The sequence below is a fragment of the Oreochromis niloticus genome, linkage group LG2 (genome assembly GCF_001858045.2).
Source record: "Oreochromis niloticus isolate F11D_XX linkage group LG2, O_niloticus_UMD_NMBU, whole genome shotgun sequence".
Lineage (NCBI taxonomy): Eukaryota > Metazoa > Chordata > Actinopteri > Cichliformes > Cichlidae > Oreochromis > Oreochromis niloticus.
Genome location: NC_031966.2, coordinates 13,888,924 through 13,912,725, shown reverse-complemented (window position 1 = coordinate 13,912,725; position 23,802 = coordinate 13,888,924). Strand labels below are relative to the sequence as shown.

At 37.0% G+C, this 23,802-nt stretch overlaps 2 protein-coding genes across 4 annotated transcripts in view; both read right to left on the bottom strand.

The window, feature by feature from the left end:
* The window catches only part of lingo2 (leucine rich repeat and Ig domain containing 2), a 192,059-nt gene that overhangs the window by 142,222 nt on the left and 26,035 nt on the right, over nucleotides 1–23,802 (bottom strand). For both annotated transcript variants that reach the window (XM_005467267.4, XM_005467268.4), the window contains exon 2: nucleotides 15,156–15,228. The gene's annotated coding sequence lies outside the window, so the exon portion shown is untranslated. The remainder of the gene's footprint in view (nucleotides 1–15,155; nucleotides 15,229–23,802) is intronic.
* On the bottom strand, nucleotides 3,738–11,263 carry LOC109203941 (sterile alpha motif domain-containing protein 3-like). Of its 2 annotated transcripts, none has more exons than XM_019364159.2 (7): nucleotides 10,957–11,263; nucleotides 10,282–10,311; nucleotides 8,834–8,937; nucleotides 5,981–6,958; nucleotides 5,558–5,710; nucleotides 5,293–5,385; nucleotides 3,738–4,674 (listed from the first exon to the last, which is right to left on the bottom strand). In XM_019364159.2, exons 2-7 carry the CDS (start codon nucleotides 10,292–10,294, stop codon nucleotides 4,357–4,359), a joined length of 1,659 nt encoding a protein of 552 aa, XP_019219704.1. In that variant the 5' UTR covers nucleotides 10,295–10,311; nucleotides 10,957–11,263; the 3' UTR covers nucleotides 3,738–4,356. The 2 variants fall into 2 exon arrangements, with proteins under 2 accessions (XP_019219704.1, XP_019219705.1); XM_019364160.2 differs by having other exon boundaries at nucleotides 8,834–8,910; nucleotides 10,957–11,261.

Genomic DNA, 23,802 nt, shown 5'->3' with positions numbered 1-23,802 from the left:
AGACCATTATGTTGTCCTTAGATTCTGACAGTTGAATGTAGTTCCCATATGGAAAAGAGAAAAAAATGAGAATGCTGCATTCCAATAAACACTATTTTTTTTGTTTTATACATATCTGATAGGATTGGTATTGTTTATACTATTATTTTCTATGAAATATCAACCACAGTTTCTTTCCAAGGATCGCCATTCTGAGTCAATAATAGCAATACCAAATGGTAATACAATACATAGAAATATGAATATTCATTCAGTACATTTCATTTTCTTCTCCTTATGGGTTGTTTGGATTTTACCCCATTCTTTAGCTTATATCTGTGCCCGTTAAATTAATCCTCCAAAAATAATTAATAAACTAGAACGAGAAAATCCAATCAATCTAAGGGGAATAAATAGAAAACACATTTACAAATGATAAAAGAAACAAAAAAGCATTGAGGTTGACTTCATTTAGAAAATCCTAATTATTTCACCTTATTTGTGGAGCATACAAAATAAAGGCATCTTTACAACATGCCTAAACATGGCGCTAATTCAAATAGATTTAACAGGCTATATGTCATACTCTGGGCCAATATTAAGTTAATGTAACATATAGTGTGCACTGTACCAATTTTGTTTTGATCTATAGCCGGAATCTTGAGTACTGCTCAAAAATGGGTTTAGTATACTGGAGCCATTTTGGAGTAATATTCAATATAAATACCAGTCACATCAAAGAAGAAATTACTGCTATTTTGAAAAGAGAGGTAGAATCTTCACTCCAGCCTTTAAGAAGGGCCCAGCATCACACAATTTATTCCTTGTTGTAGTGACTCTTTAAAACTATCCACACAGGCTCTCTGTGCAATTCCCTGCATGGGCATGTTGTAGAGCAGTATTGATTCTTCCTTTGTTTCCAGGTTTTAATGTTTCTTTATGATGTACCTGCAGCTACCCAATATTCCTGCTCATTTTTTGCTATCTGTTTGAAAAAGCACCTTTATCGTGAGCATAACATCAACTTTTTATGTATACATCTTCTTTAAGATGACCTTGTATCATCAGTGACAGTTTTGTACAGACTAATAATATTCCCCACAATTCAATAAACATTTTTGTTTTATGAATGCAAAGTATTAAACTATATTGTCTTGATGCATGCTCAATCAAATCCCAAGAAGTTTTTAGTTTTGGGGATTAAACCATATTGCATTTTGTCCAAGCTTTTTTAAATTTACTTATTTTTTGAGCACAGTTTTATTCAAATAACCTCTTATCCTTGCCACCAAAAATGTTTTATTCCAGTGCTTCACGAAAGAACGACCATGGACCTACTGTTAAACTACAGCAGTCAACCTCCTCAAAGCAATCTATATAGCATCCACTTCCTCCAGGCACTTGGGAAGCTCACTTAAAGACATCAATACTTCAGGAAATGAGACACAGAGCAATGGCTTCAAAGTCTGAGAAGTTAGACGCCTGACCGAGATGCCCTTACATCTTATTTAAGGTGTTGCTGCTTAGTGTAGCAGAGATCATTGAGTCAAGTGCTTTCATTCTTGTTAAAAGATCAACCTGCACGAGATGTCCAGTCAAAAGGTAGCAAAGTAAGGCAGTTTTCCTACTGAGCGGGGGAGATCGTGGCTCAAGAGTTGGCAGTTCGTCTTGTAATCGGAAGGTTGCTAGTTCGGGCCCCGGCTCCGACAGTCTCGGTCGTTGTGTCCTTGGGCAAGACACTTCACCCGTTGCCTACTGGTGGTGGTCAGAGGGCCCAGCGGCGCCAGTGTCCGGCAGCCTTGCCTCTGTCAGTGCGCCCCAGGGCAGCTGTGGCTACAATGTAGCTTGGCATCACCAGTGTGTGAATGTGTGTGTGAATGGGTGGATGACTGAATGTAGTGTAAAGCGCTTTGGGGTCCATAGGGACTAAGTAAAGCGCTATACAAATACAGACCGTTTACCATTTTACTCCTGTTTGATGAACTGTATGTTATTTGTGCAATTATGAACAACCATATTTGTGAAATCGTTCTTAAAAATGATAATAGTAATATATAATTTAAACTGAATATCAACTAGAATAACCAGAAATTCAATTATTTCACATTACACAGTTTTTTCCCCTCAATATATAGACAGTATAAAACCTTTGAGTCCACTGTTGATTTAGCCAATTGTGTGTCACAGACTCTATTTAATTTGCCCTCAACAGTCCATTAGTTTTTGTTGATAGATTCTCAACTATGCGCTTCAATTAAGTCAAACTTCCATCATAACGTTTAAACACCTTTTCTGGCCCCTATTCACAGCTGAAGATATTCAGGAGTACATGAGGAGGATTAATCCTTATGTTTAATATTCAGATAACTTCCGTGTCTCTCTCCTGGAACATTGCACTGCCAATCAAATGTCAGTATTCGACCACTGCCGTCAACAGCCCCCATTCCTATTGCCTTGGCAACAGAAAAAGACAAGTGTACTGGGAATTCAAATCAACTGGCATAAGAATGACAGAGGAGGGACTTGGCAATAAAAGAGTCAGAGATAAAAGTATCACAAATTACTTGTGACAAATGGCCCACAATCTATCAGTTTCTAGTTCCAATTTAAATTGATGCAATATGAAGACGCTAGGATGCAAACGTTGACCTAGTCTGCCTCAATCTGATGAATAGATGTTTTTTGGGGGGGTTTCAGATGATTGATACAGTTTTAACAGACACAGAGCTGAAATGTGCCTCAGAGGGTGATTTCAGACATTCCAACAAAGAATGCATAATCTTGAAGTCCGCTGCAACTCCCATCCGTGATTGATCATGTTGTCACGACGTCCGTATATTGTCATCTTGGGGCTCCACTCAGTTATCACATGAGCTCAAATTTATGCTTTATTTGCAATCTACACATTCATGTCTATTCCAGCAGGCAACATAGTTCAGCTCCACTGTCAGTGGAGAGACATACAGAGACACTGCAGCACCAGCAGGGAGACTAACATCTGAGATAAAACAACAGCAAGCATGAGTCGTAAATTTCACTGTGTCAGATCGATAAGGTCGATAATCACTTCTCTTGCACATTCACTTCTAAGTCAGAGCTGAGAACAATTGCCCAATAGTCAGTGGTTCCAACCAACAAACTACACTTGTGTGTTAAATCTGTTTTGGAAAACACTGTTATCAGGTGCACTCTTAACCCGAATTAGTTGACTTTACTCGCAAATTGCGAGGAAACCCGTTGCCTTATACCACTTTAGTTTTTACACAAGCTGAAACTAAATACGTTTAGTTTAACTAACATGGAATGTTAAGTTTTTACACAAGCTGAAACTAAATAGGTTTAGTTTGACCAACTTGGAATCATAAGTTTTTACACAAGCTGAAACTAAATATTTTTAGTTTTATTAACATGGAATACTACGTTTTTACACAAGCTGAAACTAAATAGGTTTAGTTTAACTAACATGGAATGTTAAGTTTTTACACAAGCTAAAACTAAATATTTTTAGTTTTATTAACATGGAATACTACGTTTTTACACAAGCTGAAACTAAATACTTTTAGCTGTATTAATATAACATGAATTTTCATATTCATATTTTTTTGTGTAGTCAGAATTATTGAATAACAAGATATTACTTGTTACTGGTACTTACTAAAAAAATTAGATTGTATTTTCCTCTAACAAAATAACTTTTTTATGAATTATAAAAAACATTGTTACAATGAAGTTGGATAGGAAAAAAAACAAAATCTTCAAATGCTCCAATGCATTTTATTTTTAAGAAAAAGCCACAACAAAGCCAATGTTAATTTGTCTGTGTGGTAGTTGAATGTGTGTGTGTTTGTGTGGTAGTTGAATGTGTGTGTGTTTGTGTGGTAGTTGAATGTGTGTGTGTTTGTGTGGTAGTTGAATGTGTGTGTGTTGTGTGGTAGGTGAATGTAACAACCAACAAAAAACAGAATTCCCAAAAATTCCCTGTTACAAACAGGATCTGCACCATCTGCCTACATTAAGGCAGGTCAACAGACATACTAACAAAGACTTTCTAATTAGAACAATATCCAACTCCATCTACAAAGACTTATGATGCAACAACTTAAACAATGTCTGTCTTTCAGGTACAACTCTTCAATTTTTACTTTCACGTCACATGCTTCTGCTCACTTCTAAAGCATCTAAGTGTGTGTGTGTGTGTGTTTGTGTGTATAGAAGTTTATGTGTAGTGTTTTTTGTTTGTAGGTGTTGTATGGGACTGTTCTGACTGGGTGCTGAATGTGTCTGTTTCTGCGTTTTGTGCCTTTTTGTTGGGCTGTTTTACAGAACCAAAAAGGTGAGGAAAAAAAACAAACATGTCACAGTAGAGATGACATCACTTTACATTGTAAGCTGATTTTTCAAAGATTGTATCTTTGGCTTTAGGTCAGTGTGGCCTAATGAGAGCAAAATCTGTTGGATGAACAGAAAGGTCAGCTTCATACTTTTAGGATAGTTAAGATGGAGTGCATACGTGAGTCCAAACAGAATGCACATTGCTTTAGGCAGATCTTGGATGTTTTCCATCACGACTTCTCCCTCAATGATAATTTTCAACAAGGTTGGACTTGGATGCTGGGCAGATGTGAGCACAGCCTCTTCACGCTCAGTGAGAAGAATCCCGATGTCAAGGTCACGGAAAAAATCAGCATCTGATTCCTTGTAAAACAAAAGTACATAATCATTAGAATACTCGTTACAAAAATAAACTTCAATCATGATACCATGAGAGTGTCATAGTGAAATGTAAAAGAAAAGAGTGGAATAGAGGCTTCGGGAACACTTGGAAGTGCTATAAAACAATCTTCATAAGTAGATTGACAGGGTTATTGAAACAAAAAACAACAACCAACCAACCAGCGTTTAAATATGCAGCATAATATAGGAAGGAACGTCGATACACCAATCAAAATGTAGGGGTGGTACCTTCAATTTAATTGGGTCAAAAGCAATTTGAACTGGATCAGTATAAGTGATTTTTCAGACTTGATCCGGTTCTAATTCCATTCTAATTGTGTTAATTACTTCCTTTTATACTTAGACATTCTTTCTTTGCATTCCTTTTGATATTTTATTTTTCATATTATTTTTCTTTTGTTCTTTTTTCCAAATATATTTTGTGCATTTCCAGGTTGATTATTGTTTCCTATAACCTCAAAGCGTTTTATTTACTGCAGGCGTCTGTCCAATCAACTCTTGACCTTCTCTGTGCACCTTGCATGTGGGTGAAGCTGTGCCAGGAGACGTTTGGCTAAAAGAACACAAGAGTGTACTTACAAAGCCTGCTTTGAAGAAGGTTGAAGGATTGTCCCCCAGGATGATTGGAAGCCCTCTGAGCACCTGTGTCCGGATTGCAGTTGGGTCAGTAGTCTTTGGGAATGAAACAGAATAACAAATTAGACGACTAAAATAAAACAAAATAACTTATCAGTAAGAAAGCTACTGATCAACAATAAACTGAATTACACAAACTATAGACTGGGACTATGATGTTTGTAAAACCTGTAAAGAACAATACTAAACATAATTTGTATGAACTTACATTGGTCTGTTGTGAAATCTGAGTCAACAACTGTCCAACATTCCCTCTCTTGGAACGAAATAACTCAAGGAAACGAGGACTGTGCCGATCGATGTTCTCATAAAATTCCTGCTTGAGGTTCTTGCCCACAATCCTGCTGAACTCCATGAACACCTGAAAAATACAGAAAGAGAGAGAGAGTAAAAAAAAAGCACTTAACATAACCAACCTGTACAAGACAAGCCATCTGCAAAGTAGAGCTGGAGAAACAGCCATGAATGTCATTTTTGTGGAATTTTAAGTTTTGATGTTTCTATGTATAAACGACATGCTCCACATTAAAGTCATCCATGTTTTCCTTAAAGGGGTCAAAAGAAATCGACATCTAGGCACATTATATAAAACACAGATAGTTATTAGTTATCTTTGCTTTTGTGAACATACCTGATCTTCTGTGAAGAGGGCAGGCCAGCGTTTCACCATCATGTTTATGGGGGGTTCAGAGTCCACAACCTCTTTTCTTCTCAAAGCAAAAGTCTGATCCATCTTTTGTTTTACAAGAAGTCCATTTGGGGTTCTCTTCTGCATTTCATCAGCCAAGTCCTTACGGGCCTCTTCCAGGGCAGCTTGATCAAATCCATCCGGAAAGTTGGGCAAGTAGTTGATTTCACCTTTCTTTGCCTTTTTTATCCGCTTGTTTGCTGGTTGTCCATCTGATGAATGCCTTCCCCGCTTACCGGCATTTACTGCAACATCAAGGCATCCTGATTGCCTGCGCTTTGTTCTATAATTTCCCATTTTATGCTTTAGACTATTTTTCCAACCACAACAGCGAGTGACAGAGCCTCGCTCCTGGAGACAGGGGTGTTTGTTTATCAGTGCTGTTGCAACACTTTCAAACTGAGCAGCAGTTGGGTATGCTGTGTAGCTATACATGCTTTCTGCCAGTCTCTCTAGTATCTCATGTTTCAGCTCTTTTGAGACCTTAAGGTGTGTTCCTTCACTCATAAACAGCAAATCTGCTTGCCTCAGTCTATACTCCACATCAACAGAAAATGTTGGAATGTCAAAAAATTCTGGCCATGGTTCACGTCGATCCTGAGGTGAATGTGAGAGTATCTCTGTATCTGCAGTACTTGTGTCGCTAAAGACGTCATCAGATGAGACAGGCACCAGGTCAAAGACAGGCAGGACTTTAATGGTTGGTTTTTCTGGAAGTTCTTGAAGATCTGTTAGATTACATAGTTCATTATTGAATTCAGGGTCTTGGAATTGGAGACTGAAGTTGTATTGAAGTCCCAGTGACTCTCGAAGCTTGGTTATCAAGTCTTTTACTGTAGAAGGCCTTGAATGTAGGATGACTTTCCTTATATCTGCCTCTGTTAGAATGACTCTCATGGTCATTTTCTGGTTTGCAGTCATCTTGGAAATAGAAACAACAATTAGAATATAACTTTACATATAAAAAAAGGAATTTAACGGCTAAACAATCACTATGTGCATCACAAAAATAGTTGATTAATGCATTTGTTGCCTAAATTCAGTACACTTTTTTTTCCTTCAGAAGAAACATCACTATGAAAATAATTAAGATAACTTAAATGATAGAAGTGTTTATGATTTCAAGTCAAAATATTTGAGAGCATCATACTGGGCTTTGGAAAACACTGAACAAGCTGAACTATCACCAACACAGAAACAAGTTATGAGTACTATCCAGAGGGGGAAAAAACTATGGATGTCCATGAGATTGAAGTTGTACATCCAATAAATGTGTGTTGTTTTTGTTGGTGTTGCTTGTGTCTGTGTGGTACATGACTTTGTTGTTTGTCTTGGTGTTCTATGTAAGATAAGAAAATTATGATTTATCCTGAGATTTAAGTGGTAATTCCATTTTTTAGTCTATTTCTATAGAAGCCCCCCTACTCAAATGTACAAGAAAAACATTTACTAAAATAGTCAGACATTTATGAAAAAATATAAAACCCTTCTCAGACTGTATTATTATATATTTCATCATGAGCTCTAAAATTAGACAAAAAACCTTACAGTCTAGACTGATTGCAGAAACCACACTTTTGCTTTTTAGCATATAATATGACGCTTGAGGGTCACTACTAAATGTTGACCATATGTGTATGCTGGAAGAGGGAACACATCATTTAGATCTTTCAGCTGCACCACACACAGAGAGGGGTTCCTGCTGTCACAGATGAGTTCAAAAGACCTCAGATGCTCGTGGTACCAAGCAGTCATCTCATTACAAATAAACAGGATCTCGGTGTTGAGTGCCACTATCTGTTTGATCTGCCTAAATGAAGGTAGCCCAGCGCATGAACCAACAGAGACTATCATGCCAGAACGATATGTAACTCCATCTACAGAGACTGATGATGCAACAAGCACTGATGTGAGCTGAGGAACTTTCCGGCAGAAAACCTGTTGGACATCCTCAGGATAAGATCTGATTGATGCTGTAGTGACCTTGTCCATTTCAACTGATGGCCTGAAAAATGAACTTGTGTCCAAATAGTAAGCCATCATTTTCTGATGCTTAACAGCCAATGTCAGAGCTACATTTTTGAAGTTGTGGGCATTACGTATGACCCGTTTGAAGAATTTGTGTTTCCCCTCAAATCGCATTGTCCAAACGTCTGAAAGGGGACCAAATGCTTTGATCAGCTCGGGGTAATGCTCGAGGTAGTGATGTTTTGGCCGTAATCTAAAATCTGGGAATGTTGTTTGCAACAATTCTCTGTGTTCTGACACTTTGCAGTCAAGGAAATGTACTGACTCTTCAGTGTGCTTTGTTGCAACAGCCAACTCAACAATCTCTTTTAGGAGCAGTAAAATGTTCCATGCATCGTCTCCCTCAGGGACTTTATGGCCAATGATAAGTGGGAGCAGCCTAAGTAGAGCCCAGTTCTCATGGCCATTGCCACCAATGGTCCCTTTGGTAGAGAAGCTGTGGGAAATTGGCTGAGGCTGGTCAGTTTTGTCATCAAAGGCATATTCAAAAGCTTTTATAGCATAGTTCAGTGTGTCTATGGTAAAATATTTTTTAGAAATCATGTTTGAAATGCAGAGTGATAGCTCAACAGGAACAATCCCTTCCAAAAGGTCATGGAGGATGTCGGGGGGATACCCATGGACAACGTGAAAATGCTCCAGACCATCAGTCAGTACACACTCTCCTTTAACACCATATTGTTTTGCCTTAGTAGGATCCTGCTTTACCTCCTGCACCTGCTGATTGTGAGCATCAATAGTGCGGGGTTCAAAAGCACCTGAATTTACCTCTTTGGCTTGCATCTCGTCCCTTGTTGCCATGCAGAACCTGCAGAATCTGTCCACCGTAAAGCTTTCGAAGAATCCTGCCAGAGAATGAGCAGCCAGGTTATCTGCAGCCACATATACAACTGTCCCTTTAACACATTCTCCCAACTTCTCAACATAGACACCATGTTGCTCCAAAGAAGCTAGATCTTGAATGAGTGGGTGGAGAATTTTTGCATAGCCAAATTCTTTCACATAAGAGGCTTTACACAAGACAGCAAGCTGGATGGAGTGGAGTGTGGATCTGTACTTTGATGGGACATTAGCTATCACCCAATACACTGCACTCATTTTGTGTTTCTTTCTAGATGTTCCCAAAGGGTTGGACACTTCAAAATCATCTGTATATAGTCCAACAGCGATTTTGAATTCATCCCCTTTAAGGAGGTCATTTTCATTACAGTATGTACCATCTCTGTATGAACTGTACTCATGTTGCACATGCTTTTGGATGGAAAGAGCTTTATCCAAAATGTCTGCCCTACTCAACATCTTCTGTAGCATTGGATGCAAAGGTACATATACAGCACTACATTTTTTTCCTCTTTCAATAAGGTACTCTACTGGTTTAACCTCTGTAAAGTTTTTATTCACATATGCTGCTCTCCTTTTTGTAGTTGATAAGGGGCCATTCTTGCCACAGAATTTCATCATTACATTACCCTTTTCAGCAGCCCTTACTAATTCTTCCACAACAGAATCTTCCACATTTGTATGTGGTTTGAGAATTTCCTTGACTGCATTATGCAGCAGTGGCTGGGCTAGTTCACAAATCTGTAGCAGCTGTTTTATAACTTCTTGTACTGTATTTTCTGGAATGTGTAGCACTGTTTGCATCTTTAAAAAAAGAGCAGCAAGATTGTGCTCCAGCTGTTTTTCTAAATCATGAAGATCTTCATTGGTAGAGTCCTCATTGTCTTCCGATTCGGAGGTGTCATTGGGAGGCTCGTGATATTCTTGTGCCATTTCATTAGTTACATTACCAGCAACAATTTCCGGCCTGAACATCCTCCAGTCGAGTGTTCTGTGCTCTTTACTTCTGTGTGCATTAAATGTAGAATACACACTGGTGTGAAAGTTGCAGCCATTAAATGGACACTGGACTCTGTGATTTACCTTCAAATGTGTACTGCGCAAGTGAGTGAGGAAGACTGCTTCTGTGCAGGGTGCAGAAAAGTCACATGACTGACACTGAAAGGTTACTTGTGCAGTATATATTGGCTGTGGAACCTGGGTTTTTTGGTGGATCTTTGCTAAGTGAACCTTGAGTGCATTCATGGAGTTGAATGTGCACACACATTCTTGGTGTAAGCAGGGAAATGGGGCTGTTCTTCCATAGTTTCCGTGTTTTAACCGGTAATGTTTTAAAAGGTAACCCCTTTTCTCACACATAAACTCACAATACTTACACTTCCACAGCATCTTCACAACACAAGGATCTGTAAAACATAAAACAAGAAAACTATCAGACCAAAATAATATTGCTGTATAACACAAAAAAGTAATAGAACCAAAATATATGTGTTACCATAAAACTGGCACGTAAATAGGTAAGAGAGAGTGAGGGAGAACGAGAACAGAGTTCCTACAGGTTAGTTAGTCTTTTTAAGACCTTTTATGTTAAAAATGAAAGGTGGCAGTATGTGTAAAAGTTGATAACAAGCCAAGCAGAGTTGTGAAAAATTAAAGAACACTTCAGAAGGCCACAAGAAAGTTTGTCTAACAATGTTGTTTTTTAACGTTGTTACATTTTTTTAATGTTAATCATTTCTCTAAGACATCGTGTTCTGAGTTTCTGACCTGGGTCATCATAGTGTTCTAAATCGTTGATTCAGCAAATATAAACTTATGTTACCCTATATATCAAAGTAATTGTGGTTGACAAATTAAACTGACTAAATCTAACTTTATTATTCTGCTGACAATAATAGATGGACTCTAGCTAGCAATAAGTAGCCTATATATTACCGATATGCACCAAGTTTAAACCGTACAGTAAGTGACAGCGTCAAAAAATACCTCCAAGCTTTTTGGTGTTGCATGTTCCAACAAAGATATTTATACTACTTATTTTACATACTAACCGTTCAAGGCGTTCAATGCTGCTGAGAAAATGTCGGCAACAGTCTGCTTTCTTCCCTCCCGCAGAGTCCGCGTTGAATCCGTTGCAGAGGCCTTGTGGGGCGCCCAGTGAAGTTTTGAATTAGGCCCCTCCCCTTTGTTATAAAACTAAACACACCAAGTTAATTCTACTAAACCGGATTAGTGGCACTTACTATTTCAGCTAAAAAGTACAATTAACTAATGTTGTTTAGTAATGATAGCAGGTTTTTACAAAACATAACAGTATAAGTAATGATCACTCAGAAGTTTAACTAGAAACAAAATCTGGGTTTACAGTGTGACTGATTAGGCACAAGAGGAGTGCATTAAAAAAAATCCAAAAAAAAAGTATTTCACTGCTTTTTAAATGGGAATTTAAATATTAATATGTATTGTATATTTAACTGCCCCCTGTTTTTGTTTTACACATGCCTTCTCACTATGTTTCCATCTCATATCACATATTTGTCCTTATTTCCAACAGATGAAGCCAGGTGGAAATAAAAATCCTAACCCTACTCACCCTATTCAGGTTTATTTGTTGATCTACATAACATCTAATGCATCCTTTCATGCTCTGCCACCTCCTCACTCCACAGTATGGTGCTGCTGACTGTCTGTTCTCTGTAAGAGGCTCTGATGTGGCAACCTATGCTCCATTGCTACTGCTGGGCCCCTGGTGGGAATAAAGTTGGAAAGTGATGATGATGTTTTGAGAGAGAGAGTTAGGTTTGCAGGAGCGGGTATGCAGCAGGTGGCATTAAACACATTTAATGTTAGTGTTGACCTCAAGGGTAAGCTCCAAAGATTTTAGATTTATTAAAACATCTCAAACGCAGCGTAATTCTTTTCATTTTTATTTTCATTTCTGTGGGCCTGTGAGACTGTGCATGTCATGGTTGGCTGTGTGGCAGGCAGGCAAGCAGGAGTGGTGGATCCAAAATGCAGGACTCAGACATGGAAGTACAACTTAAAGCCCAGCTTTATTGTCGGGAAAAACCTCGTACTAACTAAACTCACCAAAAGACAAACAAAAGTCTGAACAGAGGAACTGAGGACTGAAACACTGGAAAATAAATACTAAACCTGAGCAGGTGACTAAACACTAGAAACACGGAAGCAGAACACACAGCTTGTTGAGGGTACGACGCGACACATTCACATAAGACACGGACCTTCAAAGTAAAACAGGAAGTATGACACAGAGACGCGAACTTGACATGGTGGAGACAGCAACTAAGAAACACCGAGACATAACCAGTAAGGCAGAGGACTCGACGAACCAAAAGACACAGAGGGAAACTCAAACATGCAGACACAGACTTACACAGAACAGAGGGGACACAGAGAGACATGAAGGGCAAGGGATCAAAACTAGAAACCATAGAATAAATCACACAAGTACAATAATACAAAAATCACAAAGAACTAAAAACGCTGGGTCAGGAGACCCAGGACCCTGACAGTGCATAATATAAATCACAGCCATACCTAATCCTGACTTTGATTTTTCGAAAGAAACGTAAAAAAAACAAAAAAAACACTTCTGATGGCTCCTGTGAAGTCTTCTTGTATTGTCTTCACCACAATCCAGACGCAGTAAATTCACTTTGATAAAAAAAATTGTTTTCTTTGAAAGGATTATAACACCGCACTGGCCTGTTGGTATCTTGTTGCTGCCATTTTTAGTTGTGCTCATGGCTTCATTAAGCCTATCTCAAAGTCAAAAAGAAATCTAAGATCTTGGCCCTTCTAATATTCATTTCCACTTGGTCAAATTGTATTTTTATTGCTTTTTCAGTAGTTCAGACAGTTTATAAGTATTATTTTCATTGTACATACCAACCGGAACAAAATATTATTCAAATGCTGTTTGACGTCAGTGTATTCTAGTCGCTTATGAAACAATGCAGTGCAGGTGTTCAGCAGAAGAAATTCAAAGAGCAGAATTGCCAATTAGGAAAAGAACCTTTTAACTCCAGGGCTTCCGGCTCTCAGCTTTGAAGTCAGTTTCATATAAATTCATAGTCTCTTGAATTTATTTGAACTTCACCACATTCCGCATATTGCTTCTGCTTGATAGATATTGTTCCGTCTAGGAAACACTATTAACGTGTAAGAATTCTGTTTTTTAAATTTTCTTCTCTAAAGAAAACTTTACAAATGCTGTCTTAGTAATGGGCGTTCTTAGGCATTCATTTCCAATCACAGAAAAGTAAAGTATTAATGCAATGCTTAGAAAAATACTGTTGGACAAGGAATCCAGTCCACTAACTAGGGAACACAATAAATCGTGAACTTACTTTACTACTTAAAAGGCAACTTTATTAAGTACCTCTCCAGGGAAAACATGTTTTAAGTGTATATACATAACATAGATTATTAAATTTACACTTCTTTGCCCAAAATATTTATGCAGGAAAAACTGTTTAGATTTCCTGTCAATTTTAAATGGATTTTAACAAAATAATCTTTGTTTGTGATATATATACACTACTGAAAAGCACAGAAGTTAGAATGCAGTACTATTAATTTACCTTAGCCACTGACATATTGTTGAGCTAGTACTTTAAATTTCCTTCGATAAAGTCACTGCCTTGATAAACATCACATCCCTGTAAAATAATAATGGAAGCTATGAGAATACACACCAGCTATGGCTGAATAGTTTCTCTTTACCCATTCACAAACAAATGAAAAAGTGGTTCTTCATAATCAATCAAATCAAGTAGAGCTTTAGATTTTAGTAAAACAATTTTCTTTTTTGTATTGGATCTGTAAGTCATATCTACTACTGAACAAAAGAACAAACAAACAAAAAAACAAAGATGACATCACTCTTTTGGCATTTTCCTTGATAATATCCAACAAAGTAGCAGCAAAACAAATATTCCAAATGTGATTTTCTTTTAAAGTAAGAAGACACAATATGATTTGCACCTTCATTCTATGTTATACAGTCATATTTATTTGAAGCCTGGCAAGCAGTCTGAAAAGCTTCAGTTGGTATAGATCATTTTTACTGTCATCACAATGCCAGTAGCTGCAGGCTAGAAACAGCAATGACTTGTTCCATTTTGTCAATCTCCCCAGAGCTATCACAGTTTTACTAGATCCCCACAAACCTCAAGCAACATCTCCACTTCATGTTTGATTAGTTGCATTGGCAATTAAAATCCAATATCAAAACAATATCAAAGTGGTTACCACATGTATTGTTTAAGCAAAACATATAATTAGCAAGAGATTCTGGTGTAATTGGCAACATCATGCTTTATTGCTTTCCGTTCCACCGCACTGTGTTCTCCCCCCTAACGTTGCCAGTATAATTTGGTACTGCCGGATTGGCACAATAGTTGGCATGGACCTTTGAGCATGGAATTATCATGCTTAGCACAATGACAAGGATTGGTAGAAGAGAATGACTTCATGGTTCTGTATTTGTGCGCTTGGGTTTCAGTCACGGTGATCAGCCCTTGTTTAACCCAAGCCACAAGCACCTTTTTACTTATTTATTTTTCACCACAATCACACTATTTTAATAAAGAATAACTCAAAATAGCAGAAAATGCTGACATGCTTTACATTGATGCATTAAAGCAAGTCTTTTAAAAAAAAAAAAAAGATTTTCAGACCCTCATTAGTTCTTCATTGCAACATTTTACAGTGCTGAGAAATGTAAAAGTCAATGTTGTTTTTCAAGATTTGCTCTGACTGTCAGCAGATTACTGACAGATTACTGTGAAATAACAGTGTGTTCTGCTGGCCTATTTTAAAAAGCCACCCACGGATTCACCCGCTATCAGTGCACCTGCGGGTGACTGTGTGTATGTGTGTGTTCCATTTTGTCACAGGTTGCTTACTGTCAAAATCGGTTCTCTTATTAACAAAAAAAAACATAAACAAGCAATATGAGAATACCAAAGAGTCAGGTTTGAGAGATTTGTTTTGTACACCAATTTCACAAAATTAAAGTTATTTTTGTTTTCATTTTCTTTTAAGCAGGTATGTCTGGAAATCTTTGACCTGTGTCTATTCATAACACTAAGAATATTCATAAGAATATTCATAGCTAACACATGGTTACCCAAATCCATAACAAGTCATGCATGAAGCCCTGCTATTTTCCCCTGTGGAACACATTTATTCATGCTAGCAGAGACACAAAAGATTAACTTACCATACTGGAACAGAGGCAAAGAACATTTCTGCTTGCTGGCAGGATAGTGGAAAGGTGCCTACACAGATTCAGTCTGAAACATAAAAAGGAAAGACTTCTGTAAGGACACGCAATATAGATGACTTATGTTATTACACAGGACAGACACATTAGAAACATTTGAAATGTCAGCATGCAAGAAGCTTGTGTCATCCACTCACTGTACTCAATGTCACATTTAATAAGAGCAAACACTGAATGCCTAACACAAAGATGCGCGGTACAAAAAGATCCTTGACTTTATACAAGTCACTAGGTTGTTTCTGTGCATGTTAAGGGAAAGATTACATAAACGGAAATGCATTAAACAACTTTTAAACAAAATTTGAGATTAGTAGCTAATTCAGTACAAAAAAAATATCCCAGTGAAGTTAAAGCCTTGTATACACTGAGATAGAAGCTCAGTATTTATGAACTACTCATTTCAATTTGTAAAACTTGAATATTACATTATGCAGCAGAATCCACACTGTTGAATTAGAATTAAATGAGTTCGTTCTAAACAGTCTATTCCATGAAACAATAAAGATTTACCAACTGCTTAGATTTGGAGCAAATATTTATACAAGGTATAATTGACATGCAATAATTAGTATTCATGAGCAGTTCTGCAACACTGTAATATAAGACAGGGTTTTCAATCAGTGTGATAAAATACTTTGATTTTTCACTACTGGGTTACTTAAAAAGGCTTCATGCCAATTAAATTACATATTCCATGAGTAAAAGGAGCATCCTTTTTGCCTAGCTCCACCAACCACTATGTTACAGGCTTCATAAAAAAACTGTGTTCTGCTGATATTTTGTACACATTCAGTATACAAATGTACCTAGACTGCAAGACAGTTTACAAACAACACAAACAACCATTTTTGTCATTTCAGTTGAATTGCTATGCCAGTTGTTTTCCCGTAAGTTGGATTGGTTGACTTCTACTTCTGTCAACCAAGAACTTTAAACACAAGGAATATGTCTGTGTGTTGCAGCATCAAATACATCTCCCTGTCATTTTAATACTTTAAAAAAATGCCATTCTCACTGTGGAATTTTGACGTTTTGATCAGTAAAACACAAAACCAAAAATGAAAGAAACAAACAACTTGAACTAATGTTAAAACACAGCTTCATGGTTTTAATTTCTAAATGCTAAAACATCAATATTTGTCATTTGAATATCACTAATATATTTGATAGAATTGCATTTGACGTGAAGAGAAGTATAACAAGCACAGAGAAACCTCAATCTGCCATTCACTGCATTTCTTCCTTTCTGACAGCAATGTTTAGAATTAATGAGATCTCGAGCCTGGTTTACTCTGAAAGGTATGAGCCAGCAGAAATGGAGATGACAGGAAAAGTCAAAGAGCCACAATAATTATTTATTTATTTTAAAGACAGAGACTTCCAAATGATTTTTTCTTGGCTGCCTGTTGTTGTATTCTTCGCACTCAAACATTTTCTCTGTTTTAATCACACCCTTTTCCCAAATTATTCAAGTTAAAGTGAGACAGATGCTGGCATCTTTTTCTGGAACTGCTAGCTATTTTTTTTTTCACAAAGGGAAGGAGAAAGGCACGGTCCTGGGAGGGGATTTGTGAGGAGGAAGAATGAGAGGGCGAGGAGAAAGAGAAGGAGAAGAGAGGGATGAGACACTACTGGGATGTAGTCTTGAGTATGCCAAGGTCAGCAGAACTCTCACTATGAAATGAAACACTGCCAAACACACACAAAAGGATAGACCTAACAGGCAAACACTCACTCACTCACACACACACACACACACATACAGTAGCAACTCACTGCCCCATATTAGCTCTTCCCTGAACACAACCTGCTGAGAATTGTTAAATTACCACTGGGCTCACACTTGGCTTTGTGGCCCTTTATATCTATGCACACAAGCACGCCCCCATGTCCAAAGACTCTTGTATAAATCAAGTGGACATAGTAGCTACCATAATGTCACCCTCTGGTTTGTGGACTATTGTTTTGAAGGATCCAGTTTGGTTTTTGGCCTTCCTCATAGCCAGAAATGACAAGCAAATGAGAACCAAAAGAGACTACACTATATAGCATACTGCAAGTCAACCACAGTTATGCACAGCAATCCCAAAGTGGAAGAAGGGAGGTGGAGGTGATAGGAGGAGCCGAGACTCCACATTCTAGAGACCACTAATAAATGCAGATTGAAGGTACTTTTCAGACCCGAAGGCACAATTCATTTTTTTAATGATTGTTTCTAGTTTTGCACAGCCTGACCTCACATGAAGATAGACAATAACTGCTGATTTTTTAAGGTTAATTGGAAAGTTGTTTATTTAGGTAACCTCTTGCGACCGTGGGAGTAACAATAAAAATGGGGGAGGAGTTTATTGAAAATGGGAGAAGTTTAAATTTTAACATGTGAAAGGGGCTGCTTACATCTAAAACCAATGTTTTCACATGTGATTGCAATTATGAAAAGACAATAAACTTCATATGTAGTTATAGGAGCCATTCAAGCTATCACCCTGCCATTTAAGTATGAGGATGTTTTGCTTCTTTGTCATTACATTGGTGTCTTTCTGCCTTTCTTGCCTTGCTGTACTGATACTTATGTACAAGTTCAGTTGCACATTTTCGCATTGTTTTTAATAAAGTTTTTTTTCTTTTCTTTTCTTTTCTTTTTAGAAAAAGCTGCCTACCAAGATTAAAGAATAGAGATTAAGTAAATGAGTGAGTTTGAAACTCACATATTGCTATAACGAGTGCAATAAGTATGACCCACATGACCCTCATAGTACTTCTTTTATAAGACCAATTTTGACCATTTAGGGTGAGTACTATGTTGTAAACACATACATACTGTATCTCATACACTGTGTGTGGAAACACTCAAAGGACTATCCTCTGTTCTAAGGATTATTTAATGTTCCAATACACTTTCTGTAGTTTGCTGAAGAATAATCTTTTAGTCCTCATAAAAATTTCAGTGAGAGAGAGAAAAATATAATGTTTGGCTGTGTGTTAAACAAGTTATCAGTCTTAAAACATTCATGCTTATTCATAATAAAAAAAAGTCATTTCAGACTTCACGGAGAACAGAGGAAACATTTCCACATCACATGGGTATTTACACACTATAAACAGAGCGACTTTTGTAATCCTTTCAAAGGTTTCTTAACTAGTAAAGTGTTTTATGTCATTTTGCTTTTTCCTTCAGTATGGACAAGAAGGTGTGCAGAAAATTCAGAGTTTATACCAGCATTTAAATCACTCTGATTTTCATTTCCTGATCAAGAGATATTAAAAGTATTATAAAAATATAGGTTTATAATTGTATATTTCCCATATTCTGATTGCATTCATCACCATAATTTATCAGGACTTCCCTGAAGGCAACAGGTGCTAAATAATTGATGAAAGCCTGAAAGCTGTTTGGCTCTGTGAGGGAGTGCTTGCAAGTCTCTCACGAGAGAAAAAGGCAACAGCCGCTTTGAAACCAGCGGAAGCCGGCAAGCCGCAGAAATTACTTCTGTGTTCCGTCATGCCAAACATTTAGTGCTGAGACAATGCAATACAGTTTCATTACAGTGCGGTAGCCTTGCAGGCAGAGACATCAAAGATCTGGTTTGTTTAGGCCTCAGTTTACCAAGACAATCAAGAGATAACGATACAGCTGAGACTAATTTCAAAGAGAACTACTTACCATTCTAAAAGTAAGGATGTTTAAGGATCTAAAAAACAAAAATGAATAATACATTTTTTTTTTATGTACCTTGAAGTAGATGCCCAATCTAAAATTAAACTCGTATTTGGCTATTTTAATTTTTTTTGACACAATTTAGAAACATGAACATCTCTTTTATAAAACGGCAAGCACGAGAACCCAAACTTGGTGTACCAAGCCCACCAATGGCATATAATGACTGAGATGTGAAACCTTTTATTTTTTAAAGCAATTTTACTTGTAGCATACATTGCTATGCTACAGTATTGTCTGGTCTGTGATTTTAGTGTGTTGTTAGCTGGTTGCTTATTAAAAATATTCAGATCATTAGCATGAAACTGAAATTATATACTGCTTTCTAAAATGTTACAAGCTAGTCATTTAAGCCCATATAATGGGATATATATATATATATATATATATAATTATAGCTCATTTATAATTGGTTGCTAGGCAACATGATGGTGTCATAATATCTCACATAAGGCAAAAACTTTCTTGAGCCTAAGATTTTGGTTGTTCAACTCCTCCTCGTATTGGAGAAGTTTGTTGTTGAATTCATAAAAACAAATGTTGTATGAATTATAGCAAGATATACAGTAACATCAGTTCCAGATAAAGACACAAACATATTAGTAAGACAATCTCAATGATCAGTCCCTAGTTGTCTCTTAAAAAAACCAAAAATATGTCTGTTTGTATTATTTCCTTTCTCTTAGAAAATATAAAACTTGTAAATAAAATTTTAGATAACATTAAGTTCCGTAATATATATATGCTTAATTGTATTAAGATCAGACAAATAACTGACAAATACCTTCACATTAAAACAGTACGCAATCACGGTTGCCCTCTTAATTTTGACCGCATGTTGGGATAAAAAGAAAAAATCTTCAATTTGATTCAACAAGGTGAAAACACTGATTAGGATAATAGTTGTTTAACAAAATAAGTGGAGCAATCTTGCAAACAGTGTCACCCTTTCCACAGGGACCTTTGCATAACATGTCCAGGGGGTTTTAATCACAAAAAAATCGGTACTGCATTTAGCCCCAGTACAAAAACTCAGTCCAAATTTTTAAAAGCCATACTAGACCCAGATAGTGTCGGAGAGGTTTGCATACTGCTTAAGGAAATTGTTTTTGCTCAGTAAAGCACAGTGCAACTCAGCATCTCGTGTATGTCAAGGATCATTCCACTCAGTTGTGTATATGTTTAATTCGAGGATATTAGAACTATAAATGCACAATCACCTTCGCGTCAGGAAAGGGTGTAGCTTATGTAACAAAAAACATTAGCTGCACTGTAAAAGATCTGTGGAACCAGTAACAATTAGTATTTTCACATACTAATGTGCTAACAACTGAAGCAAAAAATGAAGAATATTGTTATGTTTGCAGTTTTGTATGGTTGTCTGGCAGATGATAATCATTCAACCTTTATATTAGCCAAGTTAATGTTTGAAGAGGATGTGTTGAAATGGCAATGCTGCCATTACAATATTAATAAACAGCAGATCCGCAGAGTCATCAGAGCATAAAGTTTAATCAGAATCATCATATGCTGTGACAAAAACACTATAAATGATTATATTTCCCATTTGCTTTTGTGAAGATCTTTCATTTTAATGAGCTTTGTTGGAGTTTATCTTTAATGTCCCAAGAAATGTATACAGATAAAGAAATATGTAGAGTCCAAAGTTTGAACTTATTAATTTAATTTAATTCCCTTGAGTATTTCCATTGGACTCCGTTTAATTGATTCATGGAGATAGAGTTGAAAGAACAGAACAAATACATTTTCACAGGGAAATAAGAATAAATAAAAACAGAAATGCTTTATGCATCCCACATCTGGGAAATTCTGCATTTACATCATTAGATGTAAGAAAAGCATTATAGAGTCATTTTATGTGGTATAACAGATTTCTACATTCCTATCTTACATAAAATGATTCATCATTTACATCATCATGACTGCCCCTATATTATTATTCTGTCCTGTAATAAATATGATGTTATGCACAGTAGAAACACGTGTTTAAATGGTTAAAAACAAATGAATATTTTCCCCCCATCTACAATTACATGCAATTAAAGATGTTGCTTGACAATTTAATGGCATCAGACAACAGTTTCTTGGAACCACCCACTATTTTCTCCAATAATTCAAGGAACACTTCAACTGTGTGCTTTCTGAAAATGAAGGTAACACTTTGTTAAGGAGTAATTGCTCACGACTATAAGCCCTCTAAAAATACTAATTAAACTCACCAAGAGGTCTTGGTTGTTTTACATTGTGAGTCGTTTCTGTTTAGGATACTTCAAAAATTAACTTCAAAGTGCTTCCAGAATATCAACAAACTTTGATTACTAAGCTCACTTGTATTTTGAACTACCATTTGCATGGTCATATCAAAGAGCAGATGGCCCTATGCATTCCTCATTTTGGGGATATCATTACTTTTAAATGGTTTCTAGGAAGGTTTGCAGAACATTCCTTGATTCTTCTATTACATCAAATATTCTCTCACAGTTCCAAAAGCATTGAGATCCACAAAGACACTTGATCAAAAACCATTTCCATAATTCATCAAACTTTGCATGTGTATTTAAAATAGATATGTCCACAGTACATGTTGTACATCTAGTACAGCACATTCAGTATTTTTTTCTTATGAGAAAAGATAATAGTGAACAACTGTAAATAGCCTGGTCTTTGTTAACACAATTTACAGGGGGTGAATGAGGAGGTGGGGATAAGGGGGATGGGTTGTTCCTTTCAACTAAAGATGGTTTTTAGATTAGGCAGGAAAATTGCTCTGAGCAAGTCAACTGTATTTGTCATAAAAAGAAAGGATGACAATGTTTCTGACTAAAATTATACTGTGTATGTGCCCCTAGTAGATGGTGAATAGAAATAATAAAAACCTACATATTGTGATTCATATCTTCTTATTACTTTTATCAAAAGAAGTCAACCATAATTACAGAAATGCCTTTCAATTTTAGTACCTCTCATAATTCACAGTGCTGTGGGTTGTGGCTGAGAAACTATAAATCGCATTTTGAATATGCATGCACATATTTTCAGATTACAAGCACTTGGAATTGGCGATATGGTCACTATACCTATTACTCTGGATCAGACCTGGTAATCTATATCACATTACCAGATCTATATTTGATAATCTGATATAGATCAGTCAGCCACAAGATTTGCCAAATATTGTGTAGATCACCCTCTAGCTGTCAAAACAGCTCTGACCCATTGGGGCCTTCTGGCTATGATTTGTGATGTCTGGAACTAGGACACCTGCCAGCAGTTCTTTGGGTTGTTGGGTGGGAAGCTGGGTCACTCACATGAGTTCAACAACCCAATTCTTTCAGCAAAATATTTCAATAAGTTGGTCAATGGTACAGCATGGTGATACAGTTGTTAGCACTGTTGCCTTACAGCAAGCAAGATCATGGTTCAAACCCGCCGAGTGGCGTGGGTCCTTATGTGTGCAGTTTACCTATTCTCCCAGTGCTTACATGGGTTCTCTGTTGACACTCCGTCTTCCTCCCACACTCTGAAGACATGCTTCTTATGTTAATCTGGTTATTCTAAATTAGCTGTAGATATAAATGTGAACACGAATAGTTGTCTATCTCTCTGTTAGCCCTGTGACAGACTGATGACCTATCCAGAGTGTGTCCCACCTTTCACCCTATGACAGCTAGGATAGGCTCCAGCTCCCTCTGCCACCCTGAATTGAATAAGAGATTAAGAAAAATGGATGGGTGGAAGTTGGTTAATGTTATTTATTCCACCTGTGTGTGAAATTAATATTCATGCTGAGCAGTGTAAAATGAGGTACGTCAGCACTTCAGGAAGTGCTTCATTCTCGCAGCTGCCATGAAACTTTGAAGCAACATCTTTTAAAACAAGCATAAAATAAACACTGGCTTCTCTATTGGGGTTGGGTGATGTGCTCTATACTCCAATGTTCCTATCGCCCCCTGTGAGATCACCAATGAGCAACAACATTTCTGCCATCTGTCATCCGGCAGAAGTGGTTACCATAAATTTTCAACTTCATTTTCTGCCAAAATTCATAAAATCTGTCCAAAATTTTAAAATCTCATGGTACTATACAGGGCATTCTATCTCAGAGAGTATTGTGCACTGTGTAGTGAATGATCTAAACTTTTATTGTTGTTTTTCTGCAGTAATTTCATGTTGTATAAAATAGACATTAAATAGCAATTATAATAACATGTATCATCATTATTATTATTATTATTATCATCACACAGACAAACACAAGAAAGCTTAAATCAAGTCATGAACAGGTGAAGACAGATTAATCGGGTGATTAGACGCAGACCACAACATACAAACAAATGACAGGAAATTGAATCATAAAGAATCAAGCCAAGAACTCAAAAGGCCATGACACCACCATGAATAAATAAAAGGTTTGGAGTTAAAAAAAAAAAAATCAGACTGTGATGGCAATGTAGCTAGACCACAAACCACTAGCAGCTCAAGTACAACTGCTGATGCGCTTTTAACCCTGATAACTGCATGTCTATGGGAGGAAGCCAGAGTACCCAGAGAGAACCCACGCAAACATGGAGAGAACATGCAAAAGACAATGGCCTGATGGTAGAATTAAACTCAGGACCTTCTTGCTGTGAGGCAACAGTGCTAACCACCGTACCACTGTGCTGCCCGGTGCAACATTCAAACACCTTTGGTTTTACAATTTCCTGTATAAATGATTAGATTTTAAACTAATAAGCTTTCCTCATTTCCCAAGTGTGCTGAACGGAATAGCTCCTCTCCACGTGCACTCAAACATTAGCTGCTCAGTCTATCACCATTGCTCAGGAATTTGAGGGTGAATTCAAT